The sequence below is a fragment of the Copadichromis virginalis genome, linkage group LG3, assembly GCF_057382275.1.
Source record: "Copadichromis virginalis isolate Kocher_CV1m ecotype Utaka linkage group LG3, C_Virginalis_male_GT1.1, whole genome shotgun sequence".
NCBI classification, from domain to species: domain Eukaryota; kingdom Metazoa; phylum Chordata; class Actinopteri; order Cichliformes; family Cichlidae; genus Copadichromis; species Copadichromis virginalis.
The window spans coordinates 31360718-31385109 of NC_140620.1; the positions used below are offsets into that span (position 1 = coordinate 31360718).

General features: G+C 39.2%; 1 protein-coding gene across 7 annotated transcripts in view; it reads right to left on the reverse strand.

The window, feature by feature from the left end:
* dysf (dysferlin, limb girdle muscular dystrophy 2B (autosomal recessive)) overlaps positions 1-24392 on the reverse strand; it is a 107874-nt gene that overhangs the window by 40978 nt on the left and 42504 nt on the right. For 4 of the 7 annotated variants that reach the window (XM_085450667.1, XM_085450664.1, XM_085450671.1 and 1 more), the window contains 6 exons: positions 23758-23799; positions 22246-22347; positions 21266-21427; positions 16923-17100; positions 16751-16824; positions 7255-7314 (listed from right to left, as the gene is read on the reverse strand). In XM_085450667.1, the coding sequence (XP_085306793.1) occupies positions 7255-7314; positions 16751-16824; positions 16923-17100; positions 21266-21427; positions 22246-22347; positions 23758-23799 (618 nt within the window). The remainder of the gene's footprint in view (positions 1-7254; positions 7315-16750; positions 16825-16922; positions 17101-21265; positions 21428-22245; positions 22348-23757; positions 23800-24392) is intronic. The other 3 variants (XM_085450669.1, XM_085450670.1, XM_085450668.1) reach the window with 2 other exon arrangements.

A 24392-nucleotide genomic window follows, 5' to 3' on the forward strand; every position in this document is an offset into this window, starting at 1 on the left:
TGAACTAAATTAAGCTGATCTCACCTTTGCTTAATATAAATTTTTAAGCTTATTGGTGTGGCCCTCCACAACAGTCCCAGTTTCTCATGTAGCCTGCTGGGAAAATTAATTTTCCACCCTGAGTTAACAGATGGGGCAAATGCATGCAAGTGCAAAAGTTACCAGAATGAGATGCATTTACACATATTGCACTGCCAACATAATTTCACACCAGATGGGTGTCAGATACTGGAGCTCCATCATGATGCACAAGGGTTTTGGGTGCAGTTGGGCATATAGTTTCCCTTTTAAAAGGTCCACATTAAATGTTTTTTAAGTGCAATAAATCACTGGTGTAATAAATCACAGTGTTGCATTTCGTGCTTTGTTTCACCTAATTTTAATTTCTGCTGTTAGTTTGGCTTACAAAAGCTACTCGGTTGGGTTTGGGAAAAGATTGTGTTTTGGTTTGACAAAATTAACCCTGCAGCTAAAAAAAAAAAAAAAAAAAAAAAAAAGCCTACCAATTTAAATGTGACACCAAAGGCCCTTACAATCATCAATAACCCGTTGCATCATGGCACAGATGCCAAAAGAACAGCAGCATCTGATGCTGGGGGATTATAATGCACTGGTAGTGCATAATGTGTGAAAGATTTCAGTGGTTTTGGCAAAACCACACCATCTCACACGCTTGGAATGGCATTTTTTATAAGTCGGTGCGCTCCAAAACTTACCCACTGTAACATCTAGTGTCAGCGTTAACAACAAAAGACAGGTCAGAGAGAAATTTAATTTCACCGTAGACTGCACGATCACTCAGTGCAGACGCACAAATGCTGACAGAATTGTAACCACGCATTAAAGTAGAGGGATTAAACACATTTTAAGGAGCTTTTCAACACATTTCTTAATACTTATTCTCATAGCACATTAGGGGTTTCAATCCAAAATGAAACATACACCATATAAAAAAAAAAAAAAAAGTAGAAGAAGAAATAAATCCCGCTATTACAAAATGACTGCTGGCATTAAATCAAAGGCTGTTAAAGCCTTACTATTACAGCTATGAGTCATCCTGCGCTCACAATGTCGTTCTGTTTTGGAGGGTAAAATATATATCTTTGTTTTTGAAATCTTGACTGATGGCCTTTTGAGGTTTGGATTCATTTTGATTTATACGATGTGATTTTTGGGGAAATATGTGACATCTCGGAAAGAAACCCTGTTTCATGTGTTTTATCAAGACTTCCATTTTCTCAAGCGTGAAGCTGCCTCATCCATCAAATTTACTAAAAGTCTGCTCACATTGGCAACACCGACCGCAGAGCTACTTAAAAGCTCATTTTTGATTATTTTCTCACAGAAGCGAAAAGTCTGTCCATCTCACTGTGTGTGTGTGCGTGTGTGTGTGTGTGATGGCAAGCTGCTGGCTGCTCACAACAAGGAAACAGCGACCACAAAAATTGAGAATACAGTGGGGACAGATCAACCTACAGTGTGTATCTTCACACACATACAAAAACACACATTTCATCCCCGCCCTGCAACCTTCAACCCTCTGAGGAACACTCCAGAAACACAGTTGTGACGCATGCGCCACTTTTTCCTGTGTGTGTGTGTGTGTGTGTGTGTGTGTGTGTGTGTGTGTGTGTGTGTGTGTGTGTGTGTGTGTAAGTAAAGGCATAAATGTTGAACAAAAGTGCTCTTATGGCACTGGGTTTGTGTGGAATCCCCTTTCTCCTACTTCCCACAAACTCTGAGACAGAAACACACACACGCACACAGGAGAAGTAGGGGGACTATGGAATTCCTAATTTTTCCAAAGTGGCAGCATGGCATGGAAAAGGTCAGCACGTGGCGTTTAACTAGGACATGACACACACACACACACATGCACAGTGCCCTGTGTCTGAGGCGTGAAGTGTCTGCTGTGTGTTTATGTGCCCTCTGTGTGCTGCTGGTGCCAAGCATTGATGACCAGGGCGCCAGAAAGTGAGTGTGTGTGTCCACGACTCCTGATTCAGACAGATTAAGGCCGCCGGTGGAGTGTTCCAAACTCTGTACTAAGTATACACTCTGGAGATCGAACACACACACACACACACACACACACACACAGAGCCTGTAGTGGTCTGGTCAGGGTGTCGGTGTGGTTTGCAGCCTATCATTATGCCCTGTGGGGAAAGCCAGCCTAACCAAACCAGACTGGCACTGCCAAGAACTCTATGAGCAGAGCGAGTGCATTTACATAAGAGTTCATAAGAGCACCGAGCTGCTTCATAAAAGCTTTTTTGTGGGGAAACCCCATCCACAACAGAGTCAGAGGTCACAGGTGGGGCTGGAAGAGGCTTCCTTTAAAGTTCACACACATAAAGAGCCAAATCTGACAGAGCGTTTAGGAGCTTTTTGTTGCCTTGTAATGTCAAAAACATACACATTTATCACGAGGGAGCTGCTCTCTAACAAGAAAAGAAAAGTGTTTTTAGATGAATTATAATCTGTGATAAGTTCCAGCATGCCAAAGTTCCAACAGCATGAATTGTGACCTTACATAATCGACGACATCAGGAGCCTCCCAAAAAGCTGCAATTTACCCGGTGAATCATCTGTGGAGGTTACTCTGTGGAACCGTAGACTGTGAATAAAAGATGGACTTTGCCACCATGACATCATTGCTTGGTTTGCCTAAATGTTAGCATTTTGGCCACTACCACCACCTGCTACTTTTAGAGCCAGAAGTGAGCATATTTGGACACAAGGGTGGAGGTCTAAAAGGATCTGCTAACACTAACAAGCTCGGTTGGCAAGCACTTATTACACCAAATACATGCTAATTATTCCTGAGAAACACAAAAGTAACTAAACCTTTACTTATCAAAACTGTAATGCTCATTTCCTAGACTAACTGTACAGCTAGTACATCTTTTGTCAGATAACTGCATTAAAAAAAGAAGTTTGTGCTTCAGTTTTGATCTGTAAAACATGTTGTGCGTTCCTACTTTGTAGTAATTATTTGTGTGTGGCTGTGTGCGTTTGATGAACCAGCACAGTCCATGAAAGCAGTTTGTTTGGAGTAGCTGATAACTTAGCGGTCCAGATGATGACCTGGATGACTGAGAACTTTCACACTAATTAAGCTTAGTTTTCAGCTATAGATGCTGCTTGGTTGGATATGTTGGCTCACTTTGGTGGTGTGCAGCATACCCGGGAAACCGTGCAGTGTCCTCTAATTTTATGCCAAAAACGTACTGTATGGTCCATTTCAACCAATCCGGCAACGTTGACTTCAAAGCACCCGAATCAAAAACTTTTCCTACTCAAAGATCAGTTGTCTACTGGAGAATTTTCTGAAGCAGCAAGCCATTCTGCCAAAAACTCAAATTTTCTTTGACCTCATTCCATACCTCTAAAATAAACTGGTCAGTGTGAAGAAAGTGGAAAAACTATGTTGGCTTCTTAGGCACAACTGTTTGCATGTATTTGTCATTTGCTCCACTGCGGTTTCAAGGCAGAACAGCAAACCTCAAGTAAAAATCTGTGGCATTTGCACATAAATGAATGTCTTCTTTGCTATCATTGATTGATATTACACAGGGCTGACTCAATCTACAGCATGTCCAGTTTCTGAAAGCTTTTTTCATATGCTGTTCTAAACTCATACCGCCGACTAGCCCATTTATCTGAAAAGCCAATCTGCTATGCAGAAAACAATTTGTTCTCACATTCTCCCCAATTTAAAAGAACCTCAGAAGCCTCAAAAAGCGACACAGGTTTTGAAAATAACAAACTTTCTTGCATTTGCTACTGACTGTTTGAGCAAGCTGTGGCTGCTAGTAAACAGTCCATGCTATATGTAACACCAAAGACAATTGGGAATCATATATGGAGGACTAGCAAACATTAACTGACAGAATAGGAAGTCATGGACACTGATTCAGCCCACTGGGTTGAGAAGGTAACCCATATAGGCCTGGGTTCGAATCTGCCCTGAGGCCAGTAACTGTGCGTCTTACCCCTCATCCTGGCTTTCCTGGTATCTCTCCACTGTCCTGTTAAATAAAGGTTAACAAGTATAAAAAAAAAGAACAGATAGCCTTAACCCTGATGCCCTAACTACCTAAATGTTGACTGTTGGCCTCAGATGCCAAGTCGGATAGGCTCTCTATAATGTGGGAAGCATCTGTGTCTGCATCTTTAGCTGCTAAATGGTCCGCTATGGTCACCAGCTACAGTAAACAATGTCCTTCTACTGTCAGGGAGATGTTGAGTGAATAAGGCTTTTCACAGGAGCTTTTTGAAAGTCTGTCTGATATCTGAAAGTTCAAACACTAACTTGCGACTAATGATAGACTTAAAAGTACACCAGTGCCATCTTTAAAAGCACAGACACATCTGGATGATGGTCTGGGCAACAAATATGTGCAGCGCTCAGATTCTGGAGTTGAACAGCAGCTTACATCAGCCTGTGGCTGAAATTAGCAGAACAAGAAAAACAATAATGATTTACTAAGCTATTTTGACATCTTGTTTCTGGTTACAGTGTCATTATAGGGCCATAAATGTGTGTTTCACAAACCCCCAAAAATGCCACAAAGTCGCCTGGCACAAAGCCATGTCAGTTAGTTTCTCTGGATCCAAAGCAGCCAGGAAGGATTTATGGAAGTTGAGGTAAACTGCAACATTTTCAGAGCAGGATTTTTTACCAAAACTGACTGCTTTTTGGAGAAGAAGTGGAATAATTCTAATAAGAATTAATGGCAGAGGTACAACGATAGAAAAAGCAGACACAAAAACCAGATTATAGTGACCTGACAGATTTTTGAAATCCAGTTTCCTTATGGAAATGAGAAAACACAGAGGTTGGTTTGAACCACGATATATACTGTCATCGTGCACGCATTCTGCCGATGAGACGTGACATATAATGTTCATTTTCCATCTGAGCGACGTTAGATCTCAGATATCACGAAAGGGGGGCTGGAGCCTCCGAGCTTTGAGGAGCCATGACGCTCCTGACAGCCGATCTTCTTAAACTTTTCCAACTCTGAAACTAAATCTGACTGATCTGCTTTGGAAGCGGCTCTGCTGAGCGCACACTCTGCTGCAGTAATCTGGTAATCATCAGACATACGCGCATGACCTGTTCTTTTGGTTGCGACCCAGAGATTAAGGATGCCAGGATTTACGGCACATGAGAGAGCATGCTTTCTTTCTCTGGTGCCTTGAGATATTAGCCGCCTCTTTTTGCTCCTTTAGTTGAAACTTTTCTGATTCTTTTCATTCTCTCTGCTTCTCTTTTAGTCACTTTCTCCCTCTCTCATTCATCCATCCCTCCTCTGTCTTTTAGTAAGAGCTCACAGAGAGTTGTGGTATAGAGGATCTATAAGCAGCTCTGTTGACTTTGGCCATGGCCAGACAGAAAACTGAGCTTTTAATTTGACTGCTTTAAATATCTGACCCTTAATAAAACAAATATCTTTGTTTGGAGAGGAAGAAATCCCCCCCCCCAAATTCGAGCAAGAAAGGAAAGAGCACTACTGGATGTGTATGTTTGTGTGCTCAGGCTGGTCCGGGTCATGCTTAGTCTTCAAACTGACCTGGCTTAGATAAATAAAATAGAAGAATGTAACAAGCAGCGGAGCCCCCCCCCCCCACCCCAAGTTCAAATGTGGGATTAGATTTCCTGTGTAACCGCACAGCTCGGTGTGTCGCTCTGTAAAATCTGGCTTTCTCAAGTAGGATGCATTTTTTTGACACAAGACCAGCAAAGCAGCAAGTCTCCCGTTTCATCCTGGCAGCAGGAAAAAAGCCCCACTTTTATCTCATTCCAGATCGGCCCTCATCTGTCTGCACTCAGTGTTATTCAACAGTGTCTTACTTTAAATAAACTTCATCGATAGATAGCAAAACTAAAACTGTGCTACTGTCTACACACTGTGACCTGGCATCACCTGAAACATTGTTTATTAGTTTTAGATTTTGACTGCCTTTTTACTAATTAATGTGTGTTTTTTGGGGTTTTTTTACTTAGAGATGGAAAAAAATTCCCACAGACTGTTTTGGACCCCATCCATTTATAGGGTCTTTTCAGCCCTGTTTTGGGGGTATAATAGGCAGGTAGGTGCTTCTAAGTAGTGCTGAAAAACAGCTGGTTGGAAGTGAGGGCTCACATTCACACCTATTGCCAGATAAGAACCACTGGGCCACAGGCATAAGGACTTGTCAGCAATCCCCTGGCAACTAGTCTCTGACTGGTTGGTGAGTGCTTGCTGGCTGTTACTGAGCCTGTGTGAGTAGGAACCTAACCTGGAGTACCCAGAGAAATATGCAGGCAATGGAGGAACATGCAAACTCCACATGAAAAGGCCTCATTATTGCAGGCACATGCTACTATAAGTTGTTGGTGCAGTAATAAGTAATGAATGTCACTGCAAAAAACAAAAAAAAAAACCCTCAGGTTTTGAATCCGAGGTGTCAGACATAAAGAGAAACCTTTTTCCAGACATATTTTCACTGACCTGAAAGAGCAGCATTTCACATTAGATGTTTGTTTTTTTTACCCAAATTCCAGCATTGTATTTTGAGAGCATATTAAACATCTTTTCAACAAGTTTTTGCTGAGTGGCAAAGACCTTCTTCAAGAAAAGATAAAACACTTTGCTGTTTTGCAGTGGAAAACAGCCAAATGATGATATCCATTAGAGAAACAAATGAATAAAATAGAGTTACATACAGTAACTTGAATTTAAATGTAAACTTTGGGAGTTTTTTTTTTTTGAAAGCCATTTTCATTTTATAGCAGCTTTTTCCTTGTGGACTCCTAACAACATCCACTGTATGAATTTTATCAACAGTTGCAACCTCGCTAACATCTTGAGTTGTAACAGACTTGTCTCATGGTGCATGTGGTGCACAAATGAGCCAAATGATAAGAAGGGAGACCGAACATTTGGCTCAATGCTGTGTTCAATATAAGAGCGACATCAGTTTCCACTACTATCCTCTGCCTGGCGACCACTGCAAAAATTTCCTGGCTCTGGTGTAGACCTTTTTAAAAAATCTAGACAGTCAGTTGCCAATATGAGCAGATTTGCAGTAAGTATCCACTTTTCTTTAGTATGTGAAAAAAAAGACAATTAAGTGGGAGGCTGGGAGGCATGATGTATGGATGGATGATGAAAAAAAACAAGTGCAATGAAAAGTAAATGCAAAGCATGACTGACATTCTTGTTCAATGAATGAAATGAATGACAAGATGAGTTTGTTACCTACATGAAGGCTGGAACTAGAGGTTGAAAGGTTAATGATAGCAGAACTGGTTCCATCCGCAAGCTACAACACATATATACACACACAGAAACACACACTTTCAGGTTAGTTTGTTAGAGTTAGCTTCAATATTTGCAACACATCTCAATGATGAATCATAAAAGACAATTTGAAAGTGTTAATCACTCAAAAAGAAGGAACATGATATTAGAAATATACATGAAAATTACAACATTAGACACTGTTAGACATTATCTACTAACATTTGAAGGGACATCAGCGACTCAAACACAGAAACATCACTGTCACCACTATGGAAGAAATGCAGATACCCAGGTCTAAGTCATCACTGTAGATGACCACAGCCCTAACCCCAACTCTAACCCAAGGCAATCAGAATATGCCTTTTTTTCTCCATGATATTGGTAAAATACAGAAGCAATAAATCTGTTTTATCTTCCACCAAAATACACATTAGAGAAGGATTGGGGTTAGGGTTAGTAACGGCCTTATACTTCAGAGAATTTACTCTGATGGACTGTGACAGAACCTAGATTAGGAGGACAAAGAGCCAGATTTACTAAACATGAGTGATTTACAACAGCTGAGCTGTTTTTATTTCATCGCACAGTTAGTTAATTTCAAAATCAAACATAAAAAACACACCTTTTTTTCTGTATTAAATATCATACCATGCATCATATCATGCATAATTAGCAGTAAATTATGTGTCGCAGATGCTAGTAAATCAGTTTGAGAGTCTTTATAAAAACAAACAGTATTTTTGCTTTTACACCACTGTATAATTGTACAGTGCTATATAAACACAACTCACATGAATTTAAAGGCCAGTTTGCATTCGCACCACTCATCAGTAAATCTGGCCTCAAGTGTTTAGACAAAGTTAGAGATCAGCTGAGAACAGAGAAGGATAGAACAAAGATAGGATGGGAAAATCTGAATGCAGTTATTGTATTTTTGTGCCGTCATCACCTTGCAGTGGTAGACTTTATATTAAAAAAATGTATGGACATAACTTGTAGATATTTGTAACAATAGAACCTTCAGAAAAAACTCCTAATGACTTTATGACCTCTTACATTAGTCTGAACTCTTACTATAATTTAATTTACTTTATAGTCCAATAATAGTTATAAATCAGGATGAAAGCATCGTTTATGTTAGGTTGGGCCAACCTTGTTATTTACATGTCAGTACTCAATAAGCATGCAGTGACCTTGTTTTCACAGTCAGATCCCCACGTCCTGACAGTTCCTCGACAGTCCTTGGAGCACCTCTGCCAGGTCTAAGGGGTAAATACTGATGCCTTTATAACCAAAAGCCTGAGTAGCAAAACGGGTGGAAAGTAGGTTTGTGCTCACGGAAGATGATGCAGGTAACCGACGATGGTCAGAATGACTGCCAAAAGTTAACAAATCGTGTTAAATAGTGATATTTGGCTTGTTTCCCAACTGATTATTGTAAGATTCCTATTAAAGAGAATTTATCTCACTACTCTGTGCGATCTCTTGTAAAAAGGATGCTTGTGCACGTGCAGATCCAACTTTTTGTTTAACCAGGTTTTATGTTTGTCATTTTACTGCTGAGCTTTTGACTGCGGAGTACAGGGAAGAGCAGCGTAGAGAGAGAGACTGAAAAACTTAGATGAACTATAGGCCGAAAGAGAAAAAGATTTTACTAAATATGGAAATGGAAAATGAAGACTATGTCTGTCTCTCTTTGTGTCTCCAGGATTACTGCTGCTGGTGAAACGGTATGTATTATGGAAGTGGATAGTGTCCCAGACTTTGGAGAAAATCGTCCAGCCCTAGTAATAGTAGTAAACCCTAGTGAATTTTCAAACATGTGTAATGATTTCAAATTGGAAAACAGAGTATCAGTATTTGTTTGGTTGGAGCAATCTGAACTAATAGCAATAATTCACGGAAAAAAAAAAATGCAGCTCTTAAATGCTAAACTTCTTTAAAAATCAGAACAAAGTTAAGTGGTTTTCAACCCATGTTTAACCAAGGTTACATGCAACCTGATCTCAGTGAATAATGTGAAGTGACCACAGCCTCCTCAAAATGCATTATGTGGTGATGGCACACAAGGCACCAGGAAAACAATGCCAATGGAAAGTCAATAAGGAGTTTGGTTGTGGTGGGTGGACAAATTCCCTGGCAATGATGTTGCCGCAAAAGCTGACGACTCATCCAGAGGTGGGTGTGAGTGTGATGGTAGCTTGAATTACACAAAATTCTCACATAAGGGAGTGGAGTCATTATGAATTGCTGTGGACATCACTGTCCACTAAACTGTGGACAGCGATGTCCTTGTAGTACTATAAATAAATTAGTTATCTATAGTTCCAATATTCAAGTATCCAATTGGACACTTGATTCGATTTGACTACAACTGGTTGCCACATGTCTCTGCTGACTTTGACTTTCATGAAGAAACCTCAGCGTTTAATCATTTTATTTTGCACAAGCTGTGAACTGATCACCATCCCACTTTTATTCTTTAAAAGTTTGCAATCTTCAAGTTAAGAAGAAACAGATGAAGCTCCACAAAGATTGATTATCAAAGACCAATTTAATTAAACAAGTTAGCTGTGCGCCAAGTTTGGGTTTTTTGCATTTTTTTTTTTAAAGTGCAACGAAGAATTTCAGCAGTACAAAGAATCCGCTGAAACAAAGCTGCTTGTTGCTGATCAAATGTCACACTTTGCTCCATTAATTTACAACTTCTAACTCATCGCCCGGTCTGAATCTGCAAATTGGGTTGACAAGAGTGCAGATTTTCTTTTTTCTTTTTAAGCTGTCACTGCAAATTTATCATCCAGTTGCGTGACTGTTATTGTACCCACACAAAGCTGTTCTGATGATGAACTGCACATTTTAATTGGATAAGGGTGTTAATGTCAGGGAGTGTACACTGATTTCAACACCCGCAGACGCACTAATTAACCTCGCTTATTTAGCTCATGTTGTACATATTTTTTTGAACTCCCATGTCACTAAACATTTACCGCTGCCCTCCCCCGTCAAACACAACAAGGCAATTGAGGTTTTGCATCAGTGCAAGAGAATGGAAAAATGGTCAGTGTCGTAAGAATGAGGTAACAGCAATATATTAGAGACAGTCCCATGATGTCTCCTTATGTTAAATAGTGCACGTATTTGTGTGTATGTGTTTTCCTTATGATGTAAATGCATAAACACGTCTCCATAATGTTGATCATTCAGTTTTAACATGAAGTTTTGGTAGGTTTAGTCAAGGGTTTAATTATCATTTAGATAAATTAAAGTCAATGTAATGTTCTCTAAGTGACAGAAACACAAGTGTGTGTGTGTGTGTGTGTGTGTGTGTGTGTGTGTGTGTGTGTGTGTGTGTGTGTGTGTGTGTGTGTGTGTGTGTGTGTGTGTGTGCGCGCACGCGCGCGCAGCTTTTGTGGCGCCTGTGGGTTAAGGGATACCAAGGAGGGCTGCACAGAGAAATTAAAAAAGGGAAAAATTCCAGCAGGCATTTCAAGATGATGAAAGGATCAGTGAGGGGATGATTGGCTGATGAACCACAACAATGAAGCGAGAGAGAGGAAACGGAGGAGGATAACATGAGGATTCCCCCTAATGAGCTGCCACATTAAAACAGCTGCCAGCTTGATCGATAGAGAAGGGAAGAAGGAATGAGAAAATGAATTAAAAGGGTAAAGAGGGGAAGGCAAAAGACGGATGGAGAGAGAGAGTGTGAGAAAAACTGGGTTGACTGGAGAGGGAAAATAAAAAACAGAGGTGAAGCAAGCTTGAAAAACAGAAAGATGGAGAACAATAAAATGGAGAGATGAAAGGATTACTGAATAGATGAAAACTGCGCAAAAGAAAGTATGGCTAAAGTGAAGATAACAAGAATGGCGATAAATAGAGATAGTAAAGTAGGAAGGAATTTAGAAGGGAAAGGGCAGAGGGATGTAAGGAATGGAAGGATACATAATGAGTGAAAATAAGGACAGAAGAAGAGATGGAGCAAAGGAGGTTTTACTGGGAAAAGGGAATAGAGTTAAGTAAATTTTATGTAACAAGGAAAAGAAGCAAGGAAGGAAGGCAGAAGAAAAACATAATTTGGTAAAAGCTAAAAAGAGCCAGGAAACTGAGCAGAAAAGAAGGAACAACAACTGATAAATAAAAGGAAGAAGTTAGTTAGACGGCAACAAAAAACAGATTTAGAGAGTGCATCTAAAACAAGGTAAAAGGCCACTGAGACATCAGCTACTACCTTGTGGGCCAATGGTCATTATGCTAAAAGGCAGCAGCAGCACAAACGCAATTAAGTTATCAAGTTCAGTGAGTGTTATTAGTCAGCTGTGTTGGCACATCTACCAGTCAAACTGGCGGTGTTCCTAACTTTAAGCCCCAGTTTGGCACAAGTTTTATCTGTCGGACAGATGGCCCCACATTCGAGTCTAGAATACTTTGGTATATAGATAAGTTCATGGTCGACACAGTCAATACATGGTGCCCAGGTCCTGTGCCTACAAAACAAGCCACAATGCTCAGGCCTCCACTGCTGTGCCTGAAATTTAGTTTTCTTGAAATGTGGTGCCGTGGATTATGGACACCACTTTTGCCATGTCTTTACACAATGTTCCAAGAAGCAAATTGGCAAAGCAAGGCCATATGCCAATAGTTGTTTTTTGTTTGCTTGTTTTTTAGAGGGAAGAGGCTTTGTCTTGGCAACCCTTGCAAATCAACCAATTGCATTTGAGAAGCAGCATCTGTCTGTAATTTGTCCTTTTAAATCCTATGGAAGCAGTAAGGGTGTAGGTAGTACAGACTTTATGGACTTCATAGAGTCCTATAAAATCATTCTTTTTCATATGACTGGGCATTTCTTCTATTAAGTTGGTCATTTTACCCTGGGAGTCCATGAGGGGTAGTTCACTTCTCGAGGAAGTCCAAAGTGGCTACTTGAGGAACTGCAGTTTTTGGCAATTAAGCATCCATTTTACAGCACTGGATATTTTGCAAAGAAGGAAAGTGGCAGGAAGTGATATAAAAGTAGTGTGGGGAAAAGCTGAATGTAAAGAATGAAAACCAAATAATCGTTTTATTGTGCAGAGGAGAGAGAAGAGGGAGAACAATAGACAGAAGCAAAGGAGGAAGACCAAGGGTCTTCAAATAAAATGACTGACAGCTGATGACAGCAGAGAGGGGAAACTGAGGAGAAGAAAAGAAGAAGTAATAGACATCAGCAAGAAGGTGCAGGGCTCCAAAACAGAAGTCTTGAATTGTTTTACTCTCACAGAGGAGGCTGACAGAAATCACGAGCTTGGAATTCTTTCCAGAAAACTCACAAGTCCTCTGCAGATTCACTGTCTTCAAAAGTTACTTCAGTATTCTCAAAGGGGCCAATCCAGTGGTTTTCCATGTTGTAGCCCATTAACTTCAAATCCTGCACACTTAAACATTACTGCAGAACATTTTCCAAGGCCTGCCACACTGTCTTTAGTGATTTCTGAACAGGCAACCATTGGTTTTGCATAATTACAGTTCAGAGCAAATACCAACCAGCAGAGACAACTCATCTATTCTTTTAGTTATGTTAAAGGAATATTTTCATATTTTGATGAGTGTTTACTTTCTTATCATGGCTGCCAGATGGGTATTTTAGCATAAAGATTGTAGACAAGGGTGCCAGTACCTTTACCATCTCCAAAGGTAAGAGCAAGACTTCTAACCTTAATGATCATGTAGGCTGTTTGTTCCTACCCTCTGACCTAACATACAATGATCATAGAGGCAGAAATATGCCATAAACTGTTAAAAGTGCTGAAAAATAGACTGGCCATTTTTGATGACACAATGCTATCGTAAAAGTATGGTTAAGTTTAAACAGAGTTAAATGTTGAGACTTTTTAGAACTCCTTTAATGCCACTAAAAAGTGCCCACAAACATGCTCAACCAGTGTGGTGGTCCAAGTGACAACAACCCAGGGCTTTAAAATGAAGCCAAAACACGAGTGCCAAAAAGTGCAGTTCTTCTAATGGACACATAGGGCTGACTTCACAAGTTTGTCAGTCCCCAACAGGGTCTTATGTTAAACTGTTAAAATAAAAAACATATTTGAGAGGCAAGAAAATAGTGTTTGCTTCAATAGACTATAAAGCTATGTCTTCACAGAAACCAGTACAGTGCCATGGTGACCAGACACCGCAGAAATGACACTTGTTGACTTCAAGCTACAGGTGACACAAAGTAAGCGGGTCCTGAAATACACTTTCCTCAACTTGGAGGCAACCAACTGAAGTGATTGTCAATAAGAGTGCCAGATACCACAGATAAACCTATGACCTGGTAGTGAATACATTAGCGGATTACCTAGGAAACTGGAGTCCGAAATGTCCACTGGCGATTAGGGCTGAACGATATATCGCATTTGCGATAATATCGCGACATGATCAAGTGCAATTTTCTAACCGCAAAGGCTGCGATTATACTCTGGACATGTCCAAATTCATGGGCTGCATCCTCCTGAGGCCGCATTTGTAGACCGATTACGTCACAGCGACGCGCCGAAGGCTGTCCAAATTACTACCATATCCCAGAATTCATAGCGCGGCCCAGCCAAACTCCAGTTTCCAGCAATGGCGGCCGCTACTAAGTTTTAAAATTACTCATACTAATCTTTCTGGGTCACAAAATAAACTTTTAACATATTTTCAGGCGAGAAAGTAGTTGTGTAAACATCAAATATCTGCTCGGTTTATCAAGATATCCCATATTTGCAAAAGTGCTTCGACGTTTTCAGAGGCGTCTGCTACCCACCAGCTCGACAGCTAGCCGGGAGCTCGAGGGTTACTGATGCGGCCGAGAGCGGCACAACTCCCGGCACATCATTTTCAGATCACCGCGGAGTTTCGCTGCTCGGGTTAAACGTAATATATAAGTCACTTAGACAACCTAAAAATGTTATTGTTGGGCTTTTTTCAGTGTTTTGTTTGTTCGTGAGTAAATCGGTTTGGCTGAGATTAAAGTTATTAGATTAGATAAAATAAAACTTTATTAATCCCCCGGGTGGGTTCCTCCTTGGTTTTCACACAGCTGACTAAACGTCAAACAGAAAACTTATTAAACAGAAGTATGAGACAGTCGAGAATTTACACCAGTGTCTGGTTATATTTTAGATAGCAAGAAGCAGACGGCCGAGTTTATTAAACTCCACCGAGACAGCGGTGACGCTAATCAGAACTAGACCGTCCAATTTCACGCCTTTAAATTTTAAAGGCGTGTTTGTGTGTGTGTTTATACAATTGCTATTATGTTTGCACTTTATGTGTAATGTTACTGACTGCAGAGATCAGTAAGATGTGTGTATTTTTTATTTATTAGTTTTATTTATTTAATATTATTTTTTAATTGAATGACTGTCTAGTAGTTCACAGATGTCGAAAAACTGAGTGTGGTAAAGCCACTGATTTTGTTTATGTATATTTCTGCAATCTGCACATTGTACTGACTTTCATTTTAATGTTTACACCAGGGTTCCTTGTCAGCACTTTATGCTCAGATGTTTGTAAGCTAAAAATAAACTATTGTGTATGTTCAAATATACTGTTGTGATTGAAGAAGTTAAATAAAAATGTCAGTCATCAATTCATGCATCACCTCATGTCATCATAACAGAGGTCTGTCTTCCAGGAAAGAACAGTTTAAAATTAATGTAATATAGTATTGGCCATACTATATGATGTATTGCTTGTCTTTGTTTAATAATACAGAAGACAAAGACCTTAAAAAATAATCGCATCGCAATCGCAATATTGGGGCAAAAAAATCGCAATTAGATTATTTTCCATAATCGTTCAGCCCTACTGGCGATCAATGGTCAACTTCGAAGAGATACATGACAAGTGAATCGCTCCCTGTGTGAGTGACAAATGTGCCAATGCAGGCAGCTGGAGCCAATCAGTGTCTGCTAGACCTCATCCATTGCTTCAAGTCATTAAATTCAACTGAATTCATTTTTTGTTTACATGTGGGGTAGCTGTAGCTCTGGTGGTAGAGCAGGTCATCTACTAACTGGAAGGTTGGTGGTTCTGTCCCCGTCATGCCAAATAACATTGGGCAAGATACTAATACAAAGTTCCTCTCCGAGTAACTTGGGATCTGAGTAACTCCCAGGTTAGATTCTGATTTTGTCATTCAAATCAAATTGGTTCTGACTCTGAATAAAAAACCCATCACATCAGAGACCAAAACTCTACTGGTGAACCTTGAAAATGGAAAGTTTATATTGGCTGTGTGTGGTTATGCATGCTGCAAATATAAAAAACACCTTTGACAAACTACAGTTTGGTTCAGAAGCATTTCCAGACATGTTCTTGTACCATTAGTAGTTGTTATTATTATTATTATTATTATTATTATTATTATTATTATTATTATTATTATTATTATTATTATTATTATTATTATTATTATTATTAATAATAATAATAACCTTAATAATCAATAGCCCAGCAAAGCACTTATTACATGTATTTACTTATTGTTGGGCCTACTGGTAACTCTTCTCCTCCTAACACTATTTTTAGAAAATGTAACAACAACAACAACAAAAACATCTTAAACATAATAATGACTTTGCGTTTTTGCAGTTTTGGGGGGGACCACAGTTTGATGACAATGCATTCCTCCTGAAACTTTCCAGCTCCCTTCAGTCCTCAAACATGATTACACAACGATAGCTGCGGTCTGCGAGTGTGTGTTTAGCATTTATAGCGCTGCATTATTTATGTTTGCTCCCTTCAACGGAACCTCGTGCGGTCTGCCAAACCAATAAAGCCAAATTATGTCACGGTCTAATTCTATACAATCTTCTATTCACTAATACACACAATGAAACCACTTACGACTGTGGACCAGGAGGGGGGTAAGAGGGGATATTTTAAAAAAATGCTTTAAAAAGACTACATTTTGTTAGTAATTGACTTTGTGTGTTCTTCAAACTGGGATGTCAAAAATCTTTGACCAGTTATCTGGTGAAAGAAGAAAGAGAAAAAAAATGAAAGGGTAAGACAGTGGGACCTGTTGCTATGAGCCTAATAGGGCTGTGTCCTGTATATAGGTTCCCTCCTCACCACTATCCTTGGCAGTTTTAACTCAATGTGAAAAATAGCCTTTACTAAATAAACAATTTTATCTGCATTCGAGTGATATTGTTGGATAGGCTCTTTTTTTCCTTTTCTTTTGTCAAAGATTTTGGATTTCAACAGGAAGGTGAAAGTCACAGCCCAGCCAGAGAATCCTTATGTTAGTGAGAGGAAATTTAGAGATGAACAGAAAAGTGTTTTTGATGCTTTAAAGGCAGTTTTGTGGCAATTATTTAAAGTACTAATTACCAGTAATTACCTACAGAGTAATTAGCCAATAAATGTACAGTGTTGTGTACACAGAGCAGGTTTAGGCAACTAGCTGATACAAAAAGCTCTTTTACCTGGTCAGACACAAGCGGCTGCTCATCATCGATGTCAATAAAAACCTCCCCAGAAATTAAATGGGGCGTCTCACCTACACGTGCCAACACACACAGGAAAAGAAGACACTTAACATTTATCATCAGTGTTAATCATTTTTGCTCTATTTTTTTCCACTGCTGTGTGCCTTACGTCTCCATCCTTCCTCCTCTCCCTCCAACTCCACAGCTTGCTCATCTTCTTGGTTGTAGTGGTACTCCTCCAGCGAGCGGATGGTGCACTGCCCAACCACCGGCTTCCTCCCAAACTGACGATTGTCAATGACTTTGATGACAATTGGCGGCATGTAGAGCTCCTCTTGGGGAAGTCTCTGTGGTGAGATGGAGGAAGATGAAAACACAGGGACTTAAGCGTCTGGCTGCTTAACGTCTATTTCTAATTGGTTATGCCACCTGCCTGCGTGATGTTGACTGGCTGTGGCTGCTGATTGCCTAAAACTGATTGGTCACCAAAGCATGACCAATCAAGGCTTAAATGGACCTTTTCAGATGTAAAGGAAGAAATAGCTGAATCTGCAGAGGTGCAGATACCATCTTTGTGATGGAAATCAGGGTACATACAACACTTTGAGTTAAAGTGTCTTGACGCATGCTCAATCATCCAGGTAAGGAAATCCCCCAAAAGTTGATTCTGTTCATCTGGACGTAGCGTTTTCAGTTGGAGAAACGTTTTGTCACTCATAATCAAGTGACTTCTTTAGTCTCAGCTGACTGCAGGTTCCCCCAAAACCTTTCAACAGTACCTTTGCACAATGCTGAAATTAGCCCACTGATTGAACAGTAGGATGGGAGGTCAGTTTCTTGATCATTGGATTAATATGCAAATTGTCATGACCACTGATCATTGACAATCTTACAATTCTGTGATTGCAGCCATTCCCCAACTCTGTGAATGGTACTGATGGCCATTGATCAGTTGTCACTGACAGTAATGAAACATTTCTCCCACTAAAAATATGACATCCAGATGAAAAGAATCAACTTTTTGGGACTTTGAGTTAACATATAAGTTGAGGATTTTAATATAAGGTTTGCAAGTAAAGTGACACAAAAAAAAAAGATAAAACAAAAAAAAAATAAAAAACACACACACAAGTTGCGGTAAACTCTGTCCTTTTCAGTATATGCCATTTTGTTCTGTCATGTAAGTGTCACTTCCTTGCATTATATATGGCTCCATTAATCTTAATCGCACACTAGAGATTTTCACACCAGTGTTTTGCAAAAACAGACTGTTGTGAACTTCTGGGAATGATGACCCTGAAGGTCCAAAATGAAGGCTGTTACTGCGTTGTAGGACTACAGTTTGCTCTGTAAAATAAAACAATGAAATGATATTTCATCCTAAGCCTTTCTTATTTATTATTATAATTATGTATTTATTTTAAACTAAAGGTACTCCTGTGCAAACACTTTGGGAAGCTGTGCTTTTTTTCAGACTTCCTCCTCAGTAGTGTTTCTCCTGTTATTTTACTGTTGTCGTCTTTTATGGCTGCACAGTGGTAGGAACATCACATTCCATGTGCTTTTATTTTGTTCTATGCACATATCAGCGTATGAAGCCCATTCTCTTTAAACAAACAAACAAATAACCGCAAAGAAAAAACAAAAACCAAGAATGGACCTTATTCATGTGAGTTTATGGAAAAAATCTAATCAAACCTTTCCAGAATTACTCACAGCTGACTTAACTAGAGCAGAAAGAACAACTTATATCTGCCACAGCCCAATAAAACAATTAGAAAGTTACTAAACAACCACAAATCTGATCAACACTGAGCATTTTATCTTCCTGTTTTCATACAGTCATCATGATCTTCTATTAAAGAGGATTCAATTTAGATTTAAATGACATGTAGCAACATATTTAGTGAAATCTATACAATCCTCTCTTGCGATTTCCTGTATAAGATCTGACTTTTGGTCCAGAACGTCTGCCCCCTTTAAATTTGCAACCTTCATTGGGTTGTACGTCTGCAGGCTTTAGAAGACAAGCAGACCATCACTTGACCTGCCAGGCATGTTCTCCCGCTTGATGCTGATACTGTAGGTGCTGCAGCTGGCAGAGCTTCTGCAACAGCTATATACTTAAATAAAATTCAACTGGCTCGAGTTCCCTCAATCCCTCTTACTTTTACAGAGAGCTGCAGAAGAAGAATCTCAAAGAACCAGCTGCATAATGAAACCCTCAAAACATTTACAGCAGCTACATCTGAATACAATATGGCAACACAACCTCATTTATCCAAACTCACTCAAAGGTAAATAAACAATGGGCTGGCAACTGTAATCTGTTTGACCTCTCTGGCTTTAAGAAAGGCTTAAGTGAGGCTGATGATGCTAAACTCACACAATAAACTGAGAGAGCTAACATTAGGTGGTTAGACACTTCAAAGAGAAATATTTAAGGAAACTATGCCCATGACATTTTCTTTTGCTCCCGTGGCATAAGAAAACACTAACGCAGTCATCTTAAGGCCTTAATATTGTTAACATTAAATGCTTGGAATTGGTTCAGCGGCTAAATTTAAGGGGAAAAGAAATGTGCACATTTCCACAGTCCGATTGAGGCTGTCACACTCGTGCGGTGGTCAAAACAGGACCTTAATCTTGTTAACATTAAACTGCAGGAGTCAAAGCAAGGATCTGCATTTAAGGGGAAAAAAGTGAATATTTCCATACACCAGTTATAGCTGTCATAATAAAACACGGAGGTGATCAACTTCAGACCTTAATATTGTTAAACTCTCTAGCCTGTTTGGAGCCGCTGTTAGGAAAATGTGTTTAATATTTCCATATTTCAGTTTAGGTTTTCATAAGAAAACACTTAGGTGGAATTCAATGGCACCAATGTAAACTCAGTGGAAACATATTCTCAGAGGACAGTGTTACATTCGAAGGATAAGTAACGACTGGTACGATTCCCTGCTCTGAAGATTGCGGCTGGTCTGATTAAAATAAATGAGTGAATTAAAAAACGCTCTTTGCAGAGTGACAGCGAGGGGAGCGCAGGCGTCAACGTGCATGCAGTTGGGTTTTTTTAGCGACCATACAACCCTTTTTTTTAACCTGCTATAACTTGTGTTCTTTCATAATAGCCCACTATATTCAACTCTGCAATTCCTCTCAGCCTTACAAGGCATTTTAGCTCACTTTTGGCTCCCACTTACACATGGAAATAAATTTAGTGAAACAAGAGAGATGAAAAGATGTCAGAAGCCAATTTCATGTGAGTAGTCTTGTAGTCTTCACATTGGTAGCCTGATACAAGACCCCAAACATAACCTTCAAACTACAACAACTGCCCAAATAAAGTTTTATTTAAAAAAAAAATGCATATAGATAGACAGCATATAGGGCAGAGGTAGAGAACTTGCCCTGCGGGTGCTCAGAAAATAACCTGATGTTGAACCTCCTTAAAACAAAATAACTCATAATGGACTTGGGAGGCACAGACAGGTCCACTCCCCTCTCATTATAAATGGAGAATGGGTGGAATCTGTCTCCACCTTCAGGTATCTGGGCACCGACATCTTCGCTGATCTCACTTGGACCCACAACACCAACGCCCTGGTAAAGAAAGAGCAGCAGCGGCTGCACTTTCTCCCTGCCGGCTTTCTACTGCTCCTCAGTGGAGAGCGTGCTGGCCGTTTGGTACACAGGGGCCAAGACTGAGAACAAGAAGGCCGTGCAGAGGCTAATTAACACCACCCAAATAACCACTAGCTAGCTAACACTTGAGATGGGATGACCCTATTAGTAAAACCTGATAACCCATAACTGAACTACATGTCAGATAATGCACTGTGTGTGAGACACCCCTGATATTACCAGTGTCAGCTGGTTAGCAATTTGTGCCCTTTTATGTACTTACTTGCAGATTCATGTGCAAATGTGACCATAACTTCATTACACAATCACAAAGTCTTAACAAATATAAAACTTCTACATATTTTATTTATTCCTAGGATCCCTGAACAAGGTGGAAATGTCTGCCTCTTCAGTGGTGGAAAATAAGATGAATTGGTTTATCCAAAGAAAACTACATCGATGTTAAAGGTATTATCCCTGATTTACTAAACATCAAACTCAGCTTACTATTGACCTTGTACTACAGTGACATCCACTTTAAGAACATCCAGTAAGCATCTGTACCCTCCACCATACCCATGGCAAACATATCCACCCTGCATTTATGGTACATTAATGCCTATGCTAATAGCCATGGAAGATAATTAACTCTTATCTGAAGAAACATTCACTTTTCTAAAAATAAATTTTTAAAAATCTGCTGCAGCACACAAGGAAACCTATAATTTTCTTGGAAAAAGAGAAGGAATTTCTCTATTCTGCCATTATTGTGGTTTCACTGATGAAGATAAATGAGTAACACAAACCACAGCAGAGCTGTCCTTAACATGGAAGCTGTGGGCACTGATTACTCTGTGTGTTTAAGTCTAGTACAGCATAGCTCACCACATCAAGGAGAAGCGTATTAATGTCAAAGTTAGGCTTCTTCTTCACACTGCGGATGACGCAGCTCTGGACCATGCTGCCTCCACACTCCACCTGCAGGCTGGGGGAGGTAACGCTGGCCAGCTGGAAGCTCTTCAGGTTCCGGACGCCCCATGCTAAAATCTGTCAGGATGACACAGAAAGAGTAGTGTTGGTGTCATTTTTAGACTTGTAATAATTAAATCTATCAAACTGCTCATAGATATTCAAAATTAAAAAAACAAAAACAAAATGAAGATCCTTTAAGTTTCTTTGAGTTTAAATTATAAAAATATTAATACTGAAAAACAACAGAAACTCTCAGTTGAACAGATTTTTAATCATATATAATGACTGAAGAGGACACCAGATCCAGACTCATAGAGAAGCATTAAATGAAACCAAGCTTTAAGGCAAACCAAAAATCCAGCAGGAAAAGCAGGAACTTGTGGGAAACACTGGGAGCTTTAAAGAAATAACTACAGTGACGCTACAAACAGGGACGGCAAGAAATAGGAAACACGATGATCCAACAAAGGACAAGACAAGACAATTTATACACATGGTAATGAGGCGAGGGGTAAACAGGTGGGAGACACAGTGGAAACAAATCATGGATAACAAGACACAGGACGACAAACCCAACACAGGACACAGAGTTCAACATGTACCAAAATAAAACAGGAAGAGAGACACAGCAGAACAGCAATATTAGATCAACGTAACACAACTAAACTAAGGACCATGACAGACAAGACCAACACAAAGACAAGCCTGAGGGAACAGCAAGGGAAGGCTAAAGGGAACTAATAAAGCTAAAGTCATCTATAATTAAGACACACATAACACAATAGAGAATCAGTACCAGGGATCAAAAGACTATGATCATTTTCACCGTTTCTCAGCACCCAGGAAGGTGGTGATAATGAAACAGAAAAGTTAAAGCAGATAATTAGTGATACCTCGATGGCGGTTCTCTGCAGAACAGGTTTGATTCCCTGAGGAATCATGAAGACATTTGGCTCTCTCTGAGGCGGTGGGTAGGGAAGGTCTGACTCCTCCGGCTGTGAATATGGATGCAGGAAAGTAGCAGGTCATCAACAAGTGACCAATGAGAATTTGTGCAGTCATGGAGTATTGGAATCATCTGAGAAATGACTCCCCGACTAGGAAAATCCCCTTTTCTGGGTGACTTTAGTGACTTGAAATTACACAAAAATCTGGTAAAGGTTTGGTTTAAGGTAAGAAACTTTAAATCAATTGACTTATATGGCTAACGTTTAATCAAGAAGGTGATATGACATTGTCACTGTTTAAAGCAGTCCATGAGCAATAACGTAGATTAGGCAGAAAACACATTTATTAGCTGGATAACAAGTCTTAAATCTCTGTAGTGTTTTTGCTGTTTCCAAATTCAAATTTAAGAACACATCAAATTCTGAAGAGGAATTTCCCAGGTCGGGACCATCCAAGCAGCACATGAATGCACAACAACGATTTAAACAGCTTGCCGTGCTATTTACTGCCAGGTGAATTGTTCTATGGAAACAAACATGAAGAAATGTTAAATGACAATGTTTAGGATGAGTATATCAATTTTGTTTTAGAGTGTTAATACCACACAAATGTAATAACATTTAACATTAAAAAAAACACTTTAAAAAGCATAAAATAGTACTTTACAACAAGCAGCCTGTTATGTATTTTAAAGCATGCAAATTTAACATTTATTTGGATTAAATATTTTGAATACAAAAGTAATGTAGAAGACCCAACAAGCATGTTAATCCTAAAATCATATAAAACACGTTGAATGTATTTGAAACTCATTGTGTTTGTCAATTTTAAGTTTGACTGAAAAATATAAAAATATGCATCACATTAAATTTCCTACATTGTAAATTTATAAACCACATAATCCAAATATATGTAAAATTAAGATGCGATTAAAATGCATAAGAGGCAAAAATATTTTTGCACCTACAAGAATCTGTAGAAGACCAAAGACAACATCGGTAAGCATTTCTCCTTCTGAGCTTCAGTATGTTTTCCTAAAAAGGTGTAATTATAGTAACAGAAACATTATCTGATTATGATATAATGTTCTCTTTCTTTCTGTGACACAAAATTATTAACTGTACTCACTAATGATAAAATTTAATCTGGAATCTTCTGAAAGTGAAACTTTCTTAAGCTCCTATAAAAAAGGTAAAAATGATTTAAAGTCTGCATGCATGCTGTCTTTGGACTTCCATACGCATCTGCATACAACATACAACAAACCACGTGTAAAAACCACACAGTGTTAGATTACTGCTGATCAAAAATAAGTAAATAAACATTTCAAGTTTTAGAAAAAGGGGATGGCTTTTAACATGCACGTGAGATAAAATTATTAGCGTATGCAGTAAATGGACAGAGACATCAAATGGGATGACCATGGATGGATTTGACTTTGTGTTTCTATATTGTACCCATTGCTGCAGGTTTTCAGAGAGGAATCCTGGAAACATCAGCTGAAGAAGCCAGAATGAAGAAAAAAGAAAATAATTCAGCACAAAAGATAAATGAAAAGAGCTGTAACTGCACAAATATACTGCAACATGTGGGGTGTTTTTGATACGACTGGAAGACAGGCTGTATACTGCATACAAGACGCATAAAGCTGAAGTGAAGACAAATGCAGAAGTGCCATGAATCTGGCTACTGGAGGAACTGCAGAAATTAGCGTTAATTTTTATTTGCCTTTGATGTCACTTGCTTATTTTATGATCTCCAGTTTCAAGATGCTTTTGTCAATTATGGCTCCCAATTACAGTAAAATAGGTCATAAAGCACCGTATTGTTCATGGTGTAGTAACTTTGTGACTGACAAGTTACGTTTGATCCGATCCTCGATCAGGGAATTACAAAAAATGTTAAAGTTGTGGCTTCAAAATAGAACATCACTGTGTCCCCTTCTATCTTTTACATACAGTTTATGAAGAAAGCAGCAGAAAGAAAAACTGAAGAAAGGACTTCATAATAAATTATTCTGATTTAGCCAGTTTGCTTACTTTGAGACTTTTCCTAACAAAAATCAAAAATGGGGGGAAAAAAAAAGTTATTT